Below are 19,921 nucleotides of genomic sequence, written 5' to 3' on the forward strand. Positions count from 1 at the left end.
TTAGGCCACTTGCTTTGAAATAAATGCAGTTTAATTTATTAGTCCTACCTTGTTCCTGCCTGCCCTGACTGTTTGACTCACTTCTGTTCTCAGCTGTACTCATCCCAGATCGATCTCTTTCCTCACTATCTCTCTGGGTCCCACCCCTCTACCTTACTAGTTTAAATCCTCCTAAGCAGTTCTAGCAAATTTCCCTGCCAGTATATTAGTCCCTTTCCAATTTAGGTGCATTCTGTCCTTCTTGTACAGGTTACTTCTACCCCAAAAGAGATTCCAATGATCCAAAAATGTGAATCCTTCTCCCATACACCAGCTCCTCAGCCATGCTCTATCCTCCTATTCCTGCCCTCACTAGCTCGTAGCACTGGGAGTAATCCAGATATTACTACCCTTGAGGACCTCCTTTTTAAATTTCTGCCTAACTTTCTGAAATCTCCCTCTCTGAGTCTCAACCTTTTCATTTCCAATGTCGTTGGTTCCAATGTGGACAGTGACCTCCTGATGTCCCCTCTCCCCCGTGAGAACATTCTGTACCCTCTCTGAGACATCCTTGATCCTGGCACCAGGGAAACAACACACCATTCTGTATTTTCTCTGCTGGCCACGGAAACTTCTGTCTGTACCTCTGACTACAGAATCCCCTAACACAATTGATCTCTTGGAAGCCGACATACCCCTCGTTGCATTAGAGCCAGAAACTTGGCTGTTTGTGCTACGTTCCCCTGAGAATCCATCAGCATACCTGTTTGAAATGGGTATATCCACAAAAGACTCCTGCCCTCCGTTCCGACCTCTCTCACCCTTCCTGGAGTTAACCCATGTATGTGACTGTATCTGAGACTTTCCCCCCTTCCTATAACTGCCATCCATCATATACTGTTGCTGTTGCAAATTCCTCATTGCTTCTATCTGTCTCTCCAACCAATCCACTCGATCTGATAAGATTTGCATCCAACAGCATTTATGGCAGATATAATCCGCAGTAACCCTTAAACTCTCTTTAAACTCCCACATCTGACAAGAAGTACATATCACTGCAAAGGCCATTTTTGCTCCTTCACAATATACAGACCCAGAAAATAACACTGTCTTATTTCTCTACAAAAACTGCCCCAGGTTAAATTAATAGCTATGGGACTTCTATTTTAAGTTTAATCAAGAGACTTATCTCCAAAAACATATCATCAAGAAAGAATCCACTCTACTCACTACTGCAGCCTTTCTCTTGAACAGACTTAAAACAATAATTAACTTGTCTGATCCTGTGCTGTGAGCTTCACCCAACAGTTCCTCCAAGATTAGTTGTGAATTTCACTGTTTGTTAATTTTCCCAGATGCACTCCGATGTCCAGCAATACACGAATTGAAACAGCAAAGGCGGTAACTGTGTAGGTTCTCTCTCTCTCTCTCTCTCTCTCTCTCTCTCTCTCTCTCCCCCTCTCTCTCCCCCCCCCCACCCCTTTTCCCCCCCCCTTCCCCCCCCTCTCTCTCTCTCTCTCTCTCTCTCTCTCTCTCTCTCTCTCCCACCCCTCTCCCTCTCCCTCTCTTTCCCCCTTCTCTCTTTCTCTCTCTCTCTCCCTCTCTCTCCTGCACTGTCCTCACCATGTGCTTCCTAGGTACTTGGATTGATAGATCTGAACTTTGTTTCTTCTTTTTACAACTTTGGAGGTCAGTAATGGATATTCCAGTATACTTTTAATTATAAAAATATCCTTAAACCCCAACGCCATAAACAAACACATAGATCTAGATACCATCTATCAACCCCTCAGAAAACGAACAGGAAATGACATCACCACAAACCCCAGGAACCGCATTCAGGACAAACATAAAAGTAGAAAGCAGGAGACAACAGCTTTGCTTCACTTGGAGATTGCCACTGATGATGTTATCTAACCAGGTAATGAAACGTGTGGATATCAAACCTACAGCTCAGCGAGCAAACCTACACCCTAAACATTTGAAAACATTTGGTTTCCTCGAATAACAAGGGTTTACCTCTCTCTCTCTTTAAAAAGTTTTCAATGACCTAGCCTCCCCAACTTTCTGAGGCAGAGAGTTCCAGTGTCTCACAAACTCGCAAGAGAAGAGAATTCTTTCGTTTTTATAAAACTAATCTTACACCCAATCTTCTACCTTTCAAACTGGATATAATGTTCAATCGTATGGTGGTCAATACTATGTAGGGATGCCTTTAATCTGAATTAATTAATCCTGTAACATTGCACCATACCAAGTCTAATATAAGCTACTCTCTGATTGGTTCTAGAATGTAATGCTTTAAAAATCTACTTCAAAAACAATCTATAAACTTCCAAACCAGACTGATCCTGCCAGTCTAATTCTTCCATTTTATATGCAGATGTATGTCACCATAATTATTGCTGTCCCTTTATCATCAGTACTTAATATTTCTTCTTGCATACTTTATTCCTTAATTATTGTTATTGTTAGGGAGCCTGCAGACAATCCCACTAGTATCTTTTTTACCCGACTGTTCCTCATCTCCCCAATTCTACACCCTGATATCCTGAATGAAATTCATCTTTAACTATTGCACAAATGTCATCCTTGTTTGAAGGGTTATCTCTCCACTGCAAACTGGCATCCTATTCTACTTTATTCTCATACAGCCCTCAACATTCAAGACCCCAGTCGTTGTCATCCTTCAACCATACCTCTGTATGGCAGTCATTTCCTATCTACTTACTTCAGCATGCAATATCACTTTGTTCACTTGCTTATGAATGCTACATTCCTTTAGTTTTGTCTTTTTGATGTAGACCATCGCAATGGTACAACCTCACTTTCCCAATACTGGTACCAGTGCCTTATGAACTAGAACTCACTTCTCCCACACCAATCTTTAAGCCACGTACTCATATCTCTAACTTTATACACACAATGCCAATTTACCTGTTGCTCAGGTAATAATCCAGCATTTATAAGCTTTGAGGTTCTGCTTTTCAATTTAGTGCCTAGTTTTTCCTACTTTCTATGCAGAATCCCACTCTTAATTCTGACTTTATGATTAATACCTATGTAAGCGATGATGCTAGATCTCTCCTCTCCCACTGCAAGATTCTCTGGCCTCGGCAGATATCCTCAACCTTAGCACTAGTCGTCCAGTGTGTTTCTTTTTGCTGCAGAAAACGGTGTCAATATCACTCATTATGCTACCCCACCATACCTACTATATTCCTTAATTCTCCATGCACTTGAATGACTTCCAGTCTGCCATGGTTAATTTACTCAAACATCTCACTCTCATCTGGACAAGTTGAAAGATTCTTAAAGCTATTGAATGATTGCAGAGGCTAAAGCCACTATTCTCTCGCTCGTTGAATCCTCTTGAATGAATGAACGTTTGTTTAAGGTGTCATCTCTTTTCAGAATCAAGTGGGAAAGTCTGAACAAGAAAGGCTGCATTTGGAACATCTTTATGAAAAGAAGGTAATGAAGTATTCTGCAGACCAGTGAAAAGACTGTTATAACACAATTAGTGTCATTGACAACATAGAAACTACATAGGGGGCATCAAAGGTTGTGCACGTATCAGTAATTGGATTAACTGCATCATCCAAGATAATTTCTAGGATTTGTAAGAAGAGAGGTTCACTCATGACGCTTAACAAATAGTCAAATTGCTGTGAATAATTTGCAGATTAATTGATGGGTATTTATTTCATTGTGTTTAATGAACCTGCTAAAAGAAACAAGATTGGGAGGGCAGAGTTTATATTAGAGTGGTGCTGGAAAAGCACAGCAGGTCAGGCAGCATCCGAGGAGCAGGAAAATCGACATTTCGGGCAAAAGCCCTTCATCAAGATTGGGAGGGCAGTCTGCTGTTTCAGCATGAATTCCAGGTATGCAAACCATTCTACCAATAGTTGAAGAAGATATGAATGTTTCAAATTTGAAATGTTGTTAAGGGTGCACTATGGGAATTGAAGTCATTCAACGTAGTGAGTGTGCAATATGCATAGAAAGTGGAATAGAATTTTTGTTTTTTGTTGTTTCATTATCATGGTACAAATGACATGCTGTACATTTACTCTTTCTTTGTAAATAGATGAGAAGTTCAATACATTGAAAGGTATAAACCTCCCAAGACCAATGACGAGAACCTTTATAGAGACAGTATCAATGTGAAAAAGCTTTTGACATACCTTTTATTATTCACTTCCATATGCACTGTCCAGTGCAGTTAATCACAGTGAAACATATATTGCATTAGCGATTTTTGAGAAGATTTGTAGCTGAGGTTGATGATAAGTTTGTAAGTTAGCTCGCTGAGCTTGGAGGTTTGTTTTCAGATATTTTGTCACCATACTAGGTAACACCATCAGTGAGAGTCTCTGGTGAAGAGCTGGTGATATGTCCCACCTCTCTATTTATAGATCTTAGTTTCTTAAGGTGATAATGTCATTTCTAGCGAAGGTAGGTAAGGTCTAAATCGATGTGTTTTATTGATGGAGTTCTGGTTAGAATGCCATGTTAGAAATAATATCTTGATTTAACTCCGTTTGTGGGTGTTGGGATGATTGCTTCTGAAGTATTTGGTCCGTGTGTATTGTTTTATTGTAGATGCTGGATTGAAGCTCTCCATTAACTGTATGAAGAAAGAACTTCACCAAAAACTAAAACACCTAATTGAAGATTCATGCCACTCCACCCAAAGAATTCTTGATCAAAGACACCAAGATAGAAGAGGATGAAATAATGGTGTCCTTTGACATTACGGCCCTTTTCACATCAATTAACATTGGTCTGGCCAAAGAAGCACTGGCGTCACTACTCGGAAAACTATGACCACAAACACCAGACAGCACCAACTTCATCAGCAAAGAAAACATCTTCAAGCTAGTGGACCTGTGCCTCAACACCCACTTCACATTCAATAATAAAACCTACAAACAAGTCAATGGAATATCTATGGGATCACCGCGATCAGGGCTCATAGCAGAAGCAGTAATGCAAAGACTTGAACAAGCTGCCCTCCCATGTATCCAACCCCAAACTTTGGGTCCGCTGCATAGATGACACCTTTGCCATCAAAAATGGAACAAATTAGAGGAAATATACAACACTCTGACAATATCCTGACAGGCATAAAATTCACAAGAGTAAGAGAACGACAACAGACTCCCATTCTTAGATGTGACAGTTGAACATGTATGGAGAGCTTCAAACCAGCATCTACAAATATACAACACGCACAGATCAAATATTTTAGAAGTAATCATCCCAACACCCACAAACGGAGCTGCATCAAGACATTATTTCAACGGCCTACATCGCACTGCAGCACCCTAGAATTACAAAAAGCAGAAGAAAAATATCTATACGTTTTCAAGAAAAACGGGTACCCAATAAACATCCAATCTGCAAATTCCTCTGAAACAAACCCAAATAAGCAGACACATTGCAACCAAAACTATAGCTACATAACCTTACATCAAAGACATATCAGAAATGATTTCCAGACTACTCAGACTCCTTGACATCATGGTAGCCCACAAACCTACCAATACACTTAAACAATGACTAATGAACCTAAAGGATCCAATTGATACCGCCAGCAAAACTAACGTCATTTACAAGATTCCATGCAAGAACTGTAAAACAAACACTACATCAGACAAACCAGCAGGAAACTTGCCACTAGGATACATGAACACCAACTGGCCACCAAAAGACTCGACCCACTATCACTAGTTTCTATACATACAGACAAAGAAGGGCACCACTTTGACAAGAACAACATACACATCCTAGGACATGCAAAACAAAGACACGAGAATTCTTCGAGGCATGGCATTCTAACCAGAGCTCCATCAATAAACACATTGATTTAGACCCTATCTACCTTCCCTTGTGAAAAAAAGAACCAGAAATGATATCACTCACCTTAAGAAACCAAGACCTATAAATAAGGAGGCGGGACGTACCACCAGAGCTTCATTTGAGGCTCTCACTGAGGATGTTACTTAGTATGATGATGAAATGTTTGAAAAAAAACCTTCAAAATCAGCGAGCTAATTTACATACATATGTTGCATTACTTGTCAATTATATTATGACAAAAATGACACCTAGAACTTCTGACAATTCTAAAAACAGTCAAGATATTCATCACATTTATTTTTGAAACAGTATACTTTCAACCATAAAATAAAAGGAGCAGGAGATATCTTATTTTCTGAATTTGGAATACCTGAAATAACCATTTGCTTTTAATCCTGGATGCTGTTATTACATAGCACCTGTTTTATGGGAGGCATTATATGAAATGTTGCAGTAAAGCAAAATGATTTGGCATTATTAAGCTGCTAATCACAAATAGTGCATCCCAAAGAAGTCTACATGTGCAACACACCTGCTTTGTGTTAACAACCTGCTGCTTGCCCTCTCAATAAAACTATAAAAGAATCGCAATAATGCAAAACCTGTAGAGGCCAGCAGTTAGAACAGCTGAAGGAATCCTTTATTTTGTGCTGTTAGATACTAGAAAGTGATAGCGAACGTTTCTTCTAGGGTGTTTTGCTGGATGTATCACAATGCTCAAAAGTACCTCTAGCTGTCTCTAATGTAATAAACAAGACTCCATGGGTACAAAATGAAAGGAAGGCCAGTCCTGTTTCTATTTCTTATGATCTTATGATGCGTGCCTTCTCTGAACTGCCTTCTTTTGAAATTATATAGCTCCTTAAATAAGGGGACCAAATCTGTTCATAGTACTCCAGATGTGGTCTCACCAGCACCTTGTACAGTTTCAGTAAGATTTCCCTTGAAATAACAGACAACATTCCATGAGCCTTCCTGATTACCAGCTGTAGCTGTGTCCTAACTTTCTGTCTCTCATGCACAAATACCCCCAAGTCCCTTTGTGTTGCAGTTGTTCTCCATTTAATTAACACTTTGATCTTTTGTTCTCCCTTCTAAAATAAACAGCTTATTTTTTGACGTATAAACTCCTTTTGCCAACATTTTGCCCACTTCACCTATCAAACTGTCTCTGTCAAACTGTTTATATCACTCCCACACCTTGGATTTTCACCTATTTTTCTGTTGCCTGCAAGTTTGGATGCATACATTTGCTTTTTTCCTCCAAATAATTCTCTTTGAAATCAAGGCCAGCATTCCATTTGCCTTCCCTATTACCTGCTGAACTTGTATGCGAGCTTTGACAAAGGGTCAGTTAGACGCGAAACGTCAGCTCTTTTCTCTCCTTACAGATGCTGCCAGACCTGCTGAGATTTTCCAGCATTTTCTCTTTTGGTTTCAGATTTCAGCATCTGCAGTAATTTGCTTTTATTGTATGCTAGCCTATTGTGAATTCTATGTGATAACTCTTAAATTCCTTTGTACTTTGGTTTCCCGCAATCTTTCTCCAATTAAATAATATTCAGCACTTCCATTCTTCCTGCCAAAGTGCATAACCTCAAATTTTCCCATGCTATTCCATCCATCGAGTTTTTGCCCACTTGCTTAAACTGTGTATGTCCATCTACAGATCATTTGTGTCATCCTCACTCCTTTTCTTCCCATCTATTTTTGTACCATCCACAATGTTAGCAATAGTATATTCACTTTCCTCATCTTCTTAAGCATATATTTAAATAATTGTAGCCCCCAGCACTGATCCCTGTGGCATATCTCTAGTTATAGGATGCCATCCTGAAAATTCCCTCCTTATCCTAACTGTCTCTTTTGTTTTAGTTAGCCAATCCTCTATCCATTCTACCTCAACATCATGGGCTTTAATTAAGTAGCATAAAGTGTTGTGACTTCTTAAAATCGTGAAATCCATTGCTTTCTCTTTATTCTGCTTGTTCCCTTCTCAAAGAAATATAATAAATTTGTAAAACATGTAATTTATATTATCTATTTCTAAATACATTGCTATTACATTCTTTATAATAGACTCAAAAATTTCCTGTTTTTGTCTCCTTCCCTTCTTGGATAAAGGCATTACATTCACAGTTTTCCAATCCTCTGGCACTTTTCCAGAATCTGAAGATTCTTTGAAGATTACTAAAGTGTATCGCTATAGCTGCTACTTTTAATATCTTGGGATGCATCCTATCAGGTCAAGGCACCCATTAGTCTTTAGCCACTTAGTTTCCTGACTTTTTTCTCTAGTGATAGTTATTGTATTTATTTATTTTCCTCCTTTTCTGCTTTTACCCCTTGGTTATTTAGTATTTTTGGGCTGCTGTTAATGTCCTCTATACTGTGAAGACTGATGCAAAGCAGTTATTCAGTTCCTGTGCCATTTCCCAGTTGCACGTTATTATTTCCCCAACCTCATTCCCTAAGGCCCTGCCCTATGTTTGCTTTGGCCTTTCTCTTCCCTTTCACACATATAAAGAAGCTCTTGATGCCTAACTTGATATTATTTGGAGTTTACCATCAAAAATTTTAGTGTCTTATAAAATTGCATACTTAATCTAATACTCAATACCAATTATTCTTTAAAGAAAAGAAAGAAGAACGATACTGGAGATGTAAACATAAACTGAAGACCTTAATTTTACTCTAAAAATATTCATCAATCAGCTTCTTTTCCTAATCTTACATCACAGTGCTTTGTGACTGGTTTCACTGCAGGTCGTCCCCTTGATCCACACTTTTTAACTGTCTCACTTGAAACCTTAGTTTAAAGCAACTCTATTCCCTCTTTGATCAGAATTTCAACTTGAACCAAATTTTCAGTTCATTCATTTGGGCTTTGTCTCACTCAGAAGTCTCCCTCATGTTGCCCATGCTTGTTATTAACCCATAACTCAACAATGCAAAGAATTTCAGGCACTCTACAAAATCCATGTTGTTGTGCTAACTTTTAAAACATGTTGGCTGTAACGCTGTTTCTAAAGCACATTTTTTCTATAATGCGGGGTTGCACAAGAACGCAACTATCACGTTGTAGAAGAGCTACCTGTATGTCCATTCAAGTTGTCTGCCTATATTTGTGCTTTAAAGGAACTTATTACTTTTAACCTGACACAGCTATTCAAGCTCAGATTAGTATTGGAAACGTTATTATTCACATTCACTAAATATAACTTTGTCAACAGCATCAGAAAACATACAAAATTCCTTAGAAGCTTCTACCTTAAGGTAGAATAAACTAAATTCTGGAAAAAAATGAATATTGTGACGCACATAGTTCTGAAGGCTGGTTGCCCAGTCACACAGATCTTATTTACCTATAGGTTAAAGACTGGACTATATAATTATGCACTGGCTATTCAAACCAAGCACACACTTGGGCACATTAAGTTTTCCCACTGACCTGTTTTGCTTCTTTTTTCTCCACTATCCTTTTCTTTTGTTTGATCTTTACATGAAAGGAATAAAAGTGTTAATTGTGTCTTAAATGGTCAGTAAACCATTATCTTAGTTAACATTGACAGTTTAGATGATGAGAGAAAGAATAGTTAGAAATCATAAGATCTCAACAGTGTGGAAGGAGGCAATACGGCCCATTGGATCAGCACCGAACTTCCAAAGAGTGTCTGAACCACCACCACCAAACCACCCCCCTCCCCCTCCCCATACCAAATCCCTGTAACTCTGTATTTCTCAAGGCCAATACACCTAACCTGCACATCTTTGGTCTGTGGGAGGAAATCAAATCAGTAAGAGGAAACCCACGTAGGCATGCAAAAATGTGCAAACTCCACACACAGTTAAGTACTTTTTCCAAATTCCAGGAATGTCATTCCAGTAGCTTGATATTAATAAAAAAATTCATGGAAATGTCTTTATGGCTGATCTTTACCAACAGTTGAATTGGTTGTGTTTGCATACCTAACTGTGATCCTCAGTTCGAGCTACATGAGGGAAATATGCATGTTTTGAACTGGTTGGGTGAAATTGTGGAAATTTTCAGGATATTCAGGAACTTTGTTAGTTCTACTCTTTAAAATGCTGATGGAACAAAAGGTTGCAGGCAGAAAAAGTGTCTCCCTGTAACAGCAGTACCTCCATCTACCCAAGTTACAATTTCTCTTCCTTGCCAGAAAGAGGGGAAACTGGTTTATAACTAAATTGTTCCTAGTGTGTTTGAAATATGCCACTAAAATGCAGACTTTAATAGATCAATTTGGTTCTTTCAATCACCACAATTCACAACACCAGCAGATATATACATCAAACTGTTGACTGTTCTTACAGATTTTTTTATTGCTGCAGTGAAGTTTTATTAAGTGATAATAAAACAATTGATTTTGTTCAGACTGCAAAATATATATAACAAATGAATACTTGAATTTTTGTTATATTTAGATTCAAACTTTACAGACTGAGAAAGACCAGGAGAAAACAGGTGCAATGAAACAAATTCGGAATTTGGAAGAAGCCTTTCGGTAACTTTGGCCTTGTTTTGCTTTGCATATTGAAAAATTATATTATCTTTCTACTTGGTTCAGCTTGTAGAGCTTCTGACTTTTAAAGTTGGATAGTCAGGGTTTGAACCCAAAGTCAGATGCTTGGAAACATAATCTAGATCAATATTTCAGTATTGGATTGGATGTTGGATATATTAATACAGTGCTTCTCAAACCTTTTCCTATGATTTCATTATAATATTTCAGGCTTTGTGAACCTAGAGTGAAAATTTAGAGGTGTCTGAGTTGTTGAACAGGGTGAGTTGAAGATTTCAGTTGTTGTGCTGGTTATGGTGATGGATGGCAGATGGAAGTGGGCGTGTGATCTGAGGTTAAGCGGGGGTTGTCATAGAGTCATACAGCATAGAAATAGGCTCTTCAGCTCGCTATGTCTCTGCCAACCAACGAACAAAAAACTACATTAATCCCAGTTACCTGCAATTGGTCCATTCCTACTATGTCTTGGCATTTTAAGTGCTTGTCCAAATGTTTCTTAAATGGTGCTAGAATACCTGGTTCTACCACCCTCAGGAGGCACATTTCCACCACCCTTGGAAGGATAAGAGTTTTCCTTAGATTCCCTCTAAACTACTTACTCCTCACCTTAAGCCCTCTGATATCAGACATGTCTGCAATGGGGAAAAAGATTCTCATAATGTACCCTACCTTAGCCCCTCATAATTTTTATACCTCAGTCAGATCCCACCTCACCTTTCTCTGTTCCAGCGAAAACAAACCCAGACTCTCCAATCTCTCCTCATAACTGAGACTTTCCATTCCCGGCAACATTCTGGTGAATCTCCTCTGTATATTTCTAGTGCAATCCATTCTTCCAGTAATGTGGTGACCACAACTGAAGATATTGTTCCATTTATGGCCTAAGTAATGTTTTATAAAGTTGCAATAAGACTTTTCTGCTTCCATATTAAATGCCCCTGTTAATGAAGACAAGCATCTGTATGCCTTCCTCGCCACTCTGTCTACCTATCTGACATCTTCAGGGATCTATGGACTTGTGCACTAAGGACCCTTTGTTCCCCAGTACTCCCTCTAACCTACTACCATTGTGTAACTCCTTCCCTTATTAGACATCTCAAAATGCATTTGGAAAAATTATGAAAAAACCAGGTTTTGTCAAAAAAAACCCTGATCTGTCCACAGACTTTTTGCAGCAGCAATTAAGCCTTGGAACAGTCCATTAAATTACATCCAACAATAAAAAAAAACAAGCATTTAAATGGACTTAGTACTTGTCAGAAATCATCCCAGCTCTATGGCAGCCAGTTCTGCATTGGAGCCTGCAATCCCTGAATTCCATCTCATAACTGCACTGGGTATCATGGTCCACATGTCAGGAAGCTTTATATTACTGTATAGAACTGATGCCAAATCCTAGTCCTGGTGGATGTTAAAGAACTTGTGGTAATAATTGAGGAATAATTTTGGCCAACATTCCTTCAGGTGCCAGTATTGTCATTTGACTCATTGTTTTTGCTTGTAACATTTTGTTGTATTTAATAGCCAGATATCTATACAATAACTATAGCTGCTCTCAAAATAATTCATTATAGTTGGAGTAGTGGGCAACATCTGTGAAGAATGTAACATAGTATTTATGAATTCAAGACTTTTTTCATGAGTGATATTTCAGGGTCATTTCTGAAAGGCCCTTGCTTGTCCATAACAGAAAATGGCAATACTCAGTAGATCTGGCATTGACTGTGGACTAACATATAAAGTTAATACGTCAGGCCAATAACCTTTTTACCAGAAAGGTGTTTGCCAGTAGATATTTTTTCAATTCCCTTGTGGAACATGGGCATTGCTGTTTGCGCCAGCATTTATTGCGTATCCCTAGTTACCCTTGAAAAGGTGATGGTAGTTTGTTTACTGTGGGAAATCTTTGGTGCATGGTTTTTAGATGCAGCTGGGAGGCAGGTAAGTATTAGTGTTGAAAGTGACAAACAGAATCAAAGGTTCTTTATCTGTAACTCTAATATCACTATGCAATGAATGACGTAAACTTAAACAGCAAGGTTTTCAAAATAGTGCACAGTATAGAAGATTCAGAAAAAGAGGGTGGCACTGATCAGGCAGGAGGAATTATAGAGATCACAAGGAGCTTCAACTCCCAATGAATGCTGTAGTTGCAGATGTATTTGATTGCACTGTTGAACAATGAGTGTTCATCCATAATGTGGAGTTAGTTCTTTCCACTAAATAATGAGGACTGAAGTAAGGTTAAGGAATTTGAGAGTTATGCATGCTTCAAGTTCGGGGATGACAGCACACTAAAGTCCATGGAAAGCATTGTAATTCCATGTAAAATAGCAGCATAAACCTCCTTAACAGTACTGATATGCAATGTTCCTTCTGAACTGCTCTGATTTTCTGCATAGAGGTCACTGCAGCCAGTGAGAAAATTAGACGGACACTGCAGATGTGATATCACATAGCTGAGGCAAGTATGGAATTGAACAATATTACAGAGATGGAAATAGATAGTTTTAGTGCTGAAGGAGAAATGCGTGGTCCAGATATTTGACTTCATAATTCAACGTCCAGACTTAATTGAAAATTCCAATGGGCAACCTCCCTGCAGCTGAAACATTCTGACAAAGATCCCCTAAAGTCAGAAAATTCTGAGGGTTCCAATTCCTAAGCTTAATGGTTACACAAGAAGTTTGGGAGATTATTAAAAATCTAATTCCTAACTAAGTTATTAAACTGAACCTTTCACTCACTGTCCACACCCTGCACCTCCAACCAACCCCAATGTGTGTCAAAGTTTGCAGATGACACTAAGGTGAGTGGCAGAGAGAAGTGTGCAGAGGACTGTGAAGCTTTGCAGAGGAACATAAGTACTTTAAATGAATGGGCAAAGGGCTGGCAGATGGAATACGATTTTAATAAATGTGAAATCATCCAGTTTGGTAGGAGTAACAGTAAAAGGATTATTACTTGAACGGTAAAATGTTGCAGCATGCTGCTATGCAGAGGGACTGGGTCTCCTTGTGCATGAATCACAGAGGGTTGGTCTGCACATACAACAAGTAATTAGGGTGGCAAATGGAATTTTGACCTTTATTGCTAAAGGGATTAAGTTTAAAAGCATAGAGGTTGTGTTGCAGTTGTATAGGGTGCTGGTGAGGCCACACCTGGAGTATTGTGTACAGTTTTGGTCTCCTTGCTTGAGAAAGGATGTACTCGCACTAGAGGAGGTACAGAGGAGCTTCACTAAGCTGATTCCGGAGTTGAGGGGGTTGTCTTATGAGGAGGGACTGAATAGACTGGAATTATATTCATTGGAATTTAGAGGAATGTGGGGGAATCTTACAGACACATACAAAATTATGAAAGTAATAGAGAGGATGTACACACTGGCAGGTGTGGACAAGAGGGCATAGCCTCAAAATTAGAGGGACCAGATTTCAGACTGAATTGAGAAGAAAATTCTTCACCCAGAGGGTTGTAAATCCATGGAATTCCCTACCCAGTGATGTGGTTGACGCTACTTCAATAAATGTTTTTATAGCTAATATGGATACATTTTTGAACAATAAAAGAATTAAGGGTTATGGAGACAGGGTGGGTAAGTGGAGCTGAGGCCATGAAAAGATCAGCCATGATCTTATTGAATGGTGGAGCAGGCTCAGAGGGCCAGATGGCCTACTCCTGCTCCTAGTTCTTATGTTCTTATGTCCTTCAGCAATTATCTCTCTTTTTGATCTCTTCAGAAGCTCTCATCCAACCCTCCAATCTCTCTCAACACTTGGGAAACTTGCTCTTCCTGGTTCCTGAACAAAACTCTTCTCCCCAAGCCAGTGTTAGAAATCCTGTTCAGTAAATACCATTTCCTGCGATCTTCCCGATGTATAGTTGGAGGCTGTGTTTGCGTCTTCTCACCACCCAGCCACCACCTACCTGATTGGAGGCACAATCAGAAACTATCTGATATTGGGCATCAGCATTTTCTTCAGAGGGGAAAGGAATAAATTGATCCAAGCTATCATCATATTAATATCCTTTCTAAACCTTCCTAATTGACATTTGGACATGATACATTCTTTGGTTATATGAAGCTTGTAAAACAATATTATGGTTTGGTCTTATATCGTAAGGAAACAGTCTTTTTGTAGTCCATATCTTTGGTTCATTCAACTTATGCTATACAGCCACAGGACCCTACAAACAAACACACACACACACACACACACACCTCAATCCATGAGGAAAGTATATTTTCAAGAACAACTTGCAGGTTTTGAGAGTTTGTAGATGTACCATGCATGATGAATCTGCTGTGTTATGTATTTGTATTAGAAATGGCAGGACAACTGGATTTAAGCTCTGACCTTCTATTTACATACCACAAGGTGTCTTCTGCATTCTGGTTGGTTAGTTGTGTGTTTTGGTTAACCATTCATGTCACAACCACTGACATGTTGTAACATTCCTGATACTGCATTAGTGATAGCCTAAACCATCTGTAAGGAAATCCAGGGAACTATAGAGCTCAGTGGTGGGTAAGTTGTTGGAGGGGATTCTGAGGAACAGGATTTACATGGTATTTGGAAAGACAAGAACTGATTAGAGATGGTCAGCATGGCTTTGTGCATGGGAAATTGTGTCTCACTTGAGCTTTTTGAAGAGGTAGTAAAGAATATTGGTGAAGCAGAGCAGTAGATGTTGTTTGTGTGGATTTCGGGAAGGTGTTCAACAAGGTTCAACATGGTATTCTGGTTAGTAAAGTTACATCACATGGGATTCAGGGGAAACTAGCCAATTGAATACAAAATTGGCTTGAAAGGAGGAGACGGAGGGTGGTGGTGAAGGGTTGCTTTTCAGACTGGAAGCCTGTGACAAGTGGTATGTCACAAGGATTAATGCTGGGTCTATAGCATTGTCATTTGTATAAATGATTTGGATGTGAATATGGCGGGTAATATTAGTAAGTTTGCACTTGACACCAAAATAGGTGAAGAAGATTGTTTCAGAGTACAACAGGACCTTGATCAGATGGGCCAAAGAGTGGCAGATGGAGTTAATTTTACGTAAATGTAAAGTGTTGCATTTTGGTAAGGCAAACTAGGGCAGGACTTAAACAGTTAATGGTAGAGCCTGGGGAGTTTTGCTGAACAAAGAGACCTAGGGGTACAGATTCATAGTTCCTTGGAAGTGGAGTCATTGGTACACAGGGTGGTGAGGAAGGCGTTTGGCACGCTTGTCTTTATTGGTTAGAAAATTGAGTAAAGGATTTGGGATGTCCTGTTGCAGCCGTACAGGACATTGGTGAGGCCACTTTTCGAATAGTGCATTGAATTCTGGTTGCATGTCTAAAGGAAATATGTTGTTAAACTTGAGAGAATATGGAAAAGATTTACAAATATATTGCCAGGACTGGAGGGTTTGAGCTATAGAGAGATGATACATAACTGTCTTGGTCATGGAAGACAGAGAGTAGAGGTGGAAGCGTGTATTTCTGACTGGAGATCTGTGACCAGTAGTGTTCTGCAGATATCAGTGCTTTTGTTTGTAATATATATAAATGTGGAGGAGAATGTATGTGGTCTGATGACTAAGTTTGTGGATTACACAAAGGTTAGGGGAGCTGCAGATAGTGAAGAAGATTGCCAAAGCAGGATATAGATAGACTGGAAATGTGAGCAAACCAATTGATGATGGAATTTAATCAGAGAAAAATGAGAGATGATGCATTTGGAAGGTCTAATGCAGGAGGGAACTATATAAAATGGCAGAACCCTTAGACGCATTAACATAGAGAGGAAACTAGGCATACAGTCCACAGTTCTCTGAAAGTTACAACACAAATGAATGAGGTGGTCAAGAAAGTGTATGGCATCTTGCCCTCATCAATCAGGGCATAGAATATGAAAATTGGCAAGTCATGTTGCAAATGTACGGAGCTTTGGTTTTCTGGTTTGGAAACGAACAGGAAATGACATCACCACAAACCCCAGGAACCCCATCCAGAACAAACATATAAATAGAAAGCAGGAGACAACAGTTTCGTTTCACTTGGAGGTCGCCACTGATGATGTTACCTAGCCAAATAATGAAATGTCTGGATATCAAACCTACAGCTCAGCGAGCAAACCTATACCCTACACAATCCTTTATCTGAAATCTGAAAAGCTCTGAAATCCGAAATATTTTCCTGTGGAGTATGGAGCATCAGTTTGGCATACTAATAGATGACCCAACTCCACACCCACTGAACCACATCACTCAGATGTGACATGGCCCATCACTGGCAGATGTCTTAGTGCTCGGACTATTCACACGTGTGTCTGCTGTTAGGTAATTTTAAAAAACATTTTGATGTGAAAATGTCATTTACTGCGAAATCCTAAAAGTTCAGAAATCCGAAAAACAACTTGCCCAAGGATTTCGGATACAGAATTGTGTACCTGTAATATACTTTGTGCTGAGAAAGAGTACTTGCTGAGCCAAAGATAACCACACAGAGATGAGATTATAGAGTTTGTATGGCTACGGGGTTTGAATTAAATCTTAAAGGAGTGGTATGCTTCTTATCTGTAATTTTGGGATTAGAGCAGATTTGCTGTATCATTTTTTAACCTATCATGCACTTTTAGGTTAATGAAAATAAATTGCTTTTGAACAAAGGAGGAATAGAAACTATTGAACTGATCAGTTTCGGTTTTGTGATTGACCGTCCTATCAGAAGACAATGTGCTGTCAGTTTATTTGTAAGTCATTCTCAATTTAGTGCCAATGACCAAAGCAAGTACAAAAAGGGAAAAAAGGAGCTTAATAAAATATTTGTTTTGTTTTTCCTTTTGACTTTAGATATTCTTTTGAATGACTGCAAAAATCCAAATACTTCACTTGTACTGATAAGTAAGCAATGCAAGTGACCTGAATTAATTTACAAGAGAAACATAAATAAATGTTATGTTTTCAGAAATTCTTTCCTAGTTGTGTGATTTGGAAATTTGCTAACTTGTAAAATATCTCTGACTATTGGTGAAGGCATGACACAGATGAAGGAGAAAGTGAGGACTGCAGATGCTGGGTAGCAGAGTCAACAGTGTAGTGTTGGAAAAGCACAGCAGGTCAGGTAGCATCCAAAGACCAGGAGAATCACGTTTCGGGCATAAGCCCTTCATCGGGAATGAAGGGTTCTGCCCGAAATGTCAATTCTCCTGCTGCTTTGATGCTGCCTGACCTGCTGTGCTTTTCCAGCACCACACTCATTACACAGATGTAGCCAGACTATTGATGTAGAAACTCACATAGTTCAAGAGTACTTGTTCACCAGAGGGAAAATCACCCTAAGCTGCTTTGGGGTGGATGCTACTTACTCTGACTGAATAATTAATATCAGTATGAGAGCCTGGCACTCTTCAGCATTTTTCATGTTTTGTTGCAAGATACAGAAAAAAGGCACAATCGATAAAGTGACTGGTAACCTGCAATGACAGTACTGGGAATATCATAATGTTGTCATATATCAGTTTGTATCTTTGCTTTAGGATAAAGCATATTAGTAACAACATTTCAGTTCATGCTTGAGACATTTTCCAGGACACCCTGCGGCAGCTATGAAACAAAGAGTGTGTATTGACATCAGATCTTAGTTCAGTGCTTCCCAAACCCTTTTCCATATGATTCCACCTTAATGGCTCAGACTTTGGGAGTCCTATGTGAAAATTTGGGATGGTAGGATATGAGTTGTTGAGCAGGGTGAGAAGTGGCTTCAGTCCAGTATTCCTCCTCACTATCTCTCCCTCACTATCGACCTATCACTATTGCCTCCTCACTCTTCATTTCCCAAATCCTCCCCTTACTTCACACACATCCAATCTCCCCACCATCTCCTTCTACCTCTTTTCAGACACCTCTTACCATCTTTCTCCACATTCCCTGCCATCTCCTTTCACCTCTGTTCACACATCACCTGCTATCTTCCTCCATAACCCCTCACCTCACTTTGCCACATACCCAGAGTTTTGCTTCGCAACCACCCACCTTGCCCCAATTTGTTTCATAGAGCAGTAGGTGAAAATTCATACAGAATGAGCATGCCCTTTTCACACAGAATCAATAATCGAGACTTTATGAGCAACAGATTAGGCCATGCCCTCCAGTAGGAAAAGCAAGATTTTTAGTGAGGCCTAGTGGCTGACTGAGATCAGTCACAACTCCATGGCTGCTGTTTCTGCTTTAGGGCTTGCAACAATACTGGGATTGTTACCCATATTTTGGGAAGCCCCGTTCTAGCTGAAAGATGTTTTCAATTGATAAGTGAGATGTAAAGGGAAAGACCTGAACTACTTGCAGTGGGAAAAACATATTTGAAGACAGGTTTAACTCTCTGTCAATGTACCTGAACTTGCCAAGCATTCTATATTAAGATTAGTGGATACCTGGAAATATTTACAAAGTAACAAGAATGAACTTTGCCGATTTATTTCTGTTTCAAAACTACTAATCAGATTTGTCTAAGCAGACAGTTTGTGAAGAACCCTTGCTTTTTACTGTCATCAATCCCATGACCACTACCATCTCGAAGGGTGAGGGCAGCAGATGCCCGGGAACACCAATTGCAGGGTCCCCTCAAAATTACTCACCATCCTGACTTGGCAATACTGAATGTCAATGCCACAGGGTCAAAATCCTGTTACTCTCTCCCTAAAGGCTTTGTGGATCTACCTACAGCACATGGACTGCAGCTGTTCAAGAAGGCAGTACAAAACCAGCTTCTCAAGGGCAACTAGGGATGGATAATGACTGCTAGTCTAGCTAGCAATGTCCATATCCCATGAATACATTTTAAGAATGTAAGAAGTCCTTTGACAGTATAATTTGCCTATTTCCCAGCAGTTGTTGTTGTGATGTGCTCTAGCGTAGACTGCAGATAACCCTTTTTTAACTGGCTGTTTTCAAACATAAAACCCAGGAATAAAGCAAGTTTGAGAGATACAATTCAAATGTACAGAGATCACCTTTGATAATGCATGTGATTAAATTGCATTTCAGATGAATAGACTTCCTCTTTAACCTTGCTGCTCAGTAGTACCATGCTTTTCCAACTCCTTGTTCAAAACTTGTTTTGTGCTGCTTCTTGAATTATTTTGATGCAAACTCATTTCAGCCAGAGGCACGTCAGGGAACACTGTAATGGCTTTAGTTGTCAGTGAGTGGGTGAAAGCAAAAATAAGCCTGCTTGAAAAACATACAGCTGTTCTTTATTATATATGGCCTATCAGCATCTGAAACCCATTTAAGCAATAACAGTCACAGTTTCCATATTCTATCACGAGGCATTCTGTGTGCCCTTTCTTGCATGCTGGTTGACCTTCCCTCCAGGGGGCAGAATGTGAAGTGGGAACAGAGGACAGAAATATGCAGGAATTGTATTTAATGGTCTTAGAAAAGCTGAGAAAGGGGAATGGCATTTTAGTTACGCAGTTATATTCAGCTTTGGCAAAAGCTAAAATAATCCTTTACATGAGACCAGAGATTTTTTTGATTGAAAC

General features: G+C 39.4%; 1 protein-coding gene across 8 annotated transcripts in view; it reads left to right on the top strand.

The window, feature by feature from the left end:
* cep112 (centrosomal protein 112) overlaps window positions 1-19,921 on the top strand; it is a 577,437-nt gene that overhangs the window by 246,428 nt on the left and 311,088 nt on the right. For all 8 annotated transcript variants that reach the window (XR_011954852.1, XR_011954853.1, XM_072558882.1 and 5 more), the window contains 2 exons: window positions 3,394-3,453; window positions 10,294-10,373. Coding sequence is in view for 6 of the 8 variants with exons in the window: in XM_072558882.1 (XP_072414983.1) it covers window positions 3,394-3,453; window positions 10,294-10,373 (140 nt within the window). In the remaining 2 variants the exon portion in view is untranslated. The remainder of the gene's footprint in view (window positions 1-3,393; window positions 3,454-10,293; window positions 10,374-19,921) is intronic.

Source organism: Chiloscyllium punctatum, chromosome 39, assembly GCF_047496795.1.
Source record: "Chiloscyllium punctatum isolate Juve2018m chromosome 39, sChiPun1.3, whole genome shotgun sequence".
Taxonomy (NCBI): domain Eukaryota; kingdom Metazoa; phylum Chordata; class Chondrichthyes; order Orectolobiformes; family Hemiscylliidae; genus Chiloscyllium; species Chiloscyllium punctatum.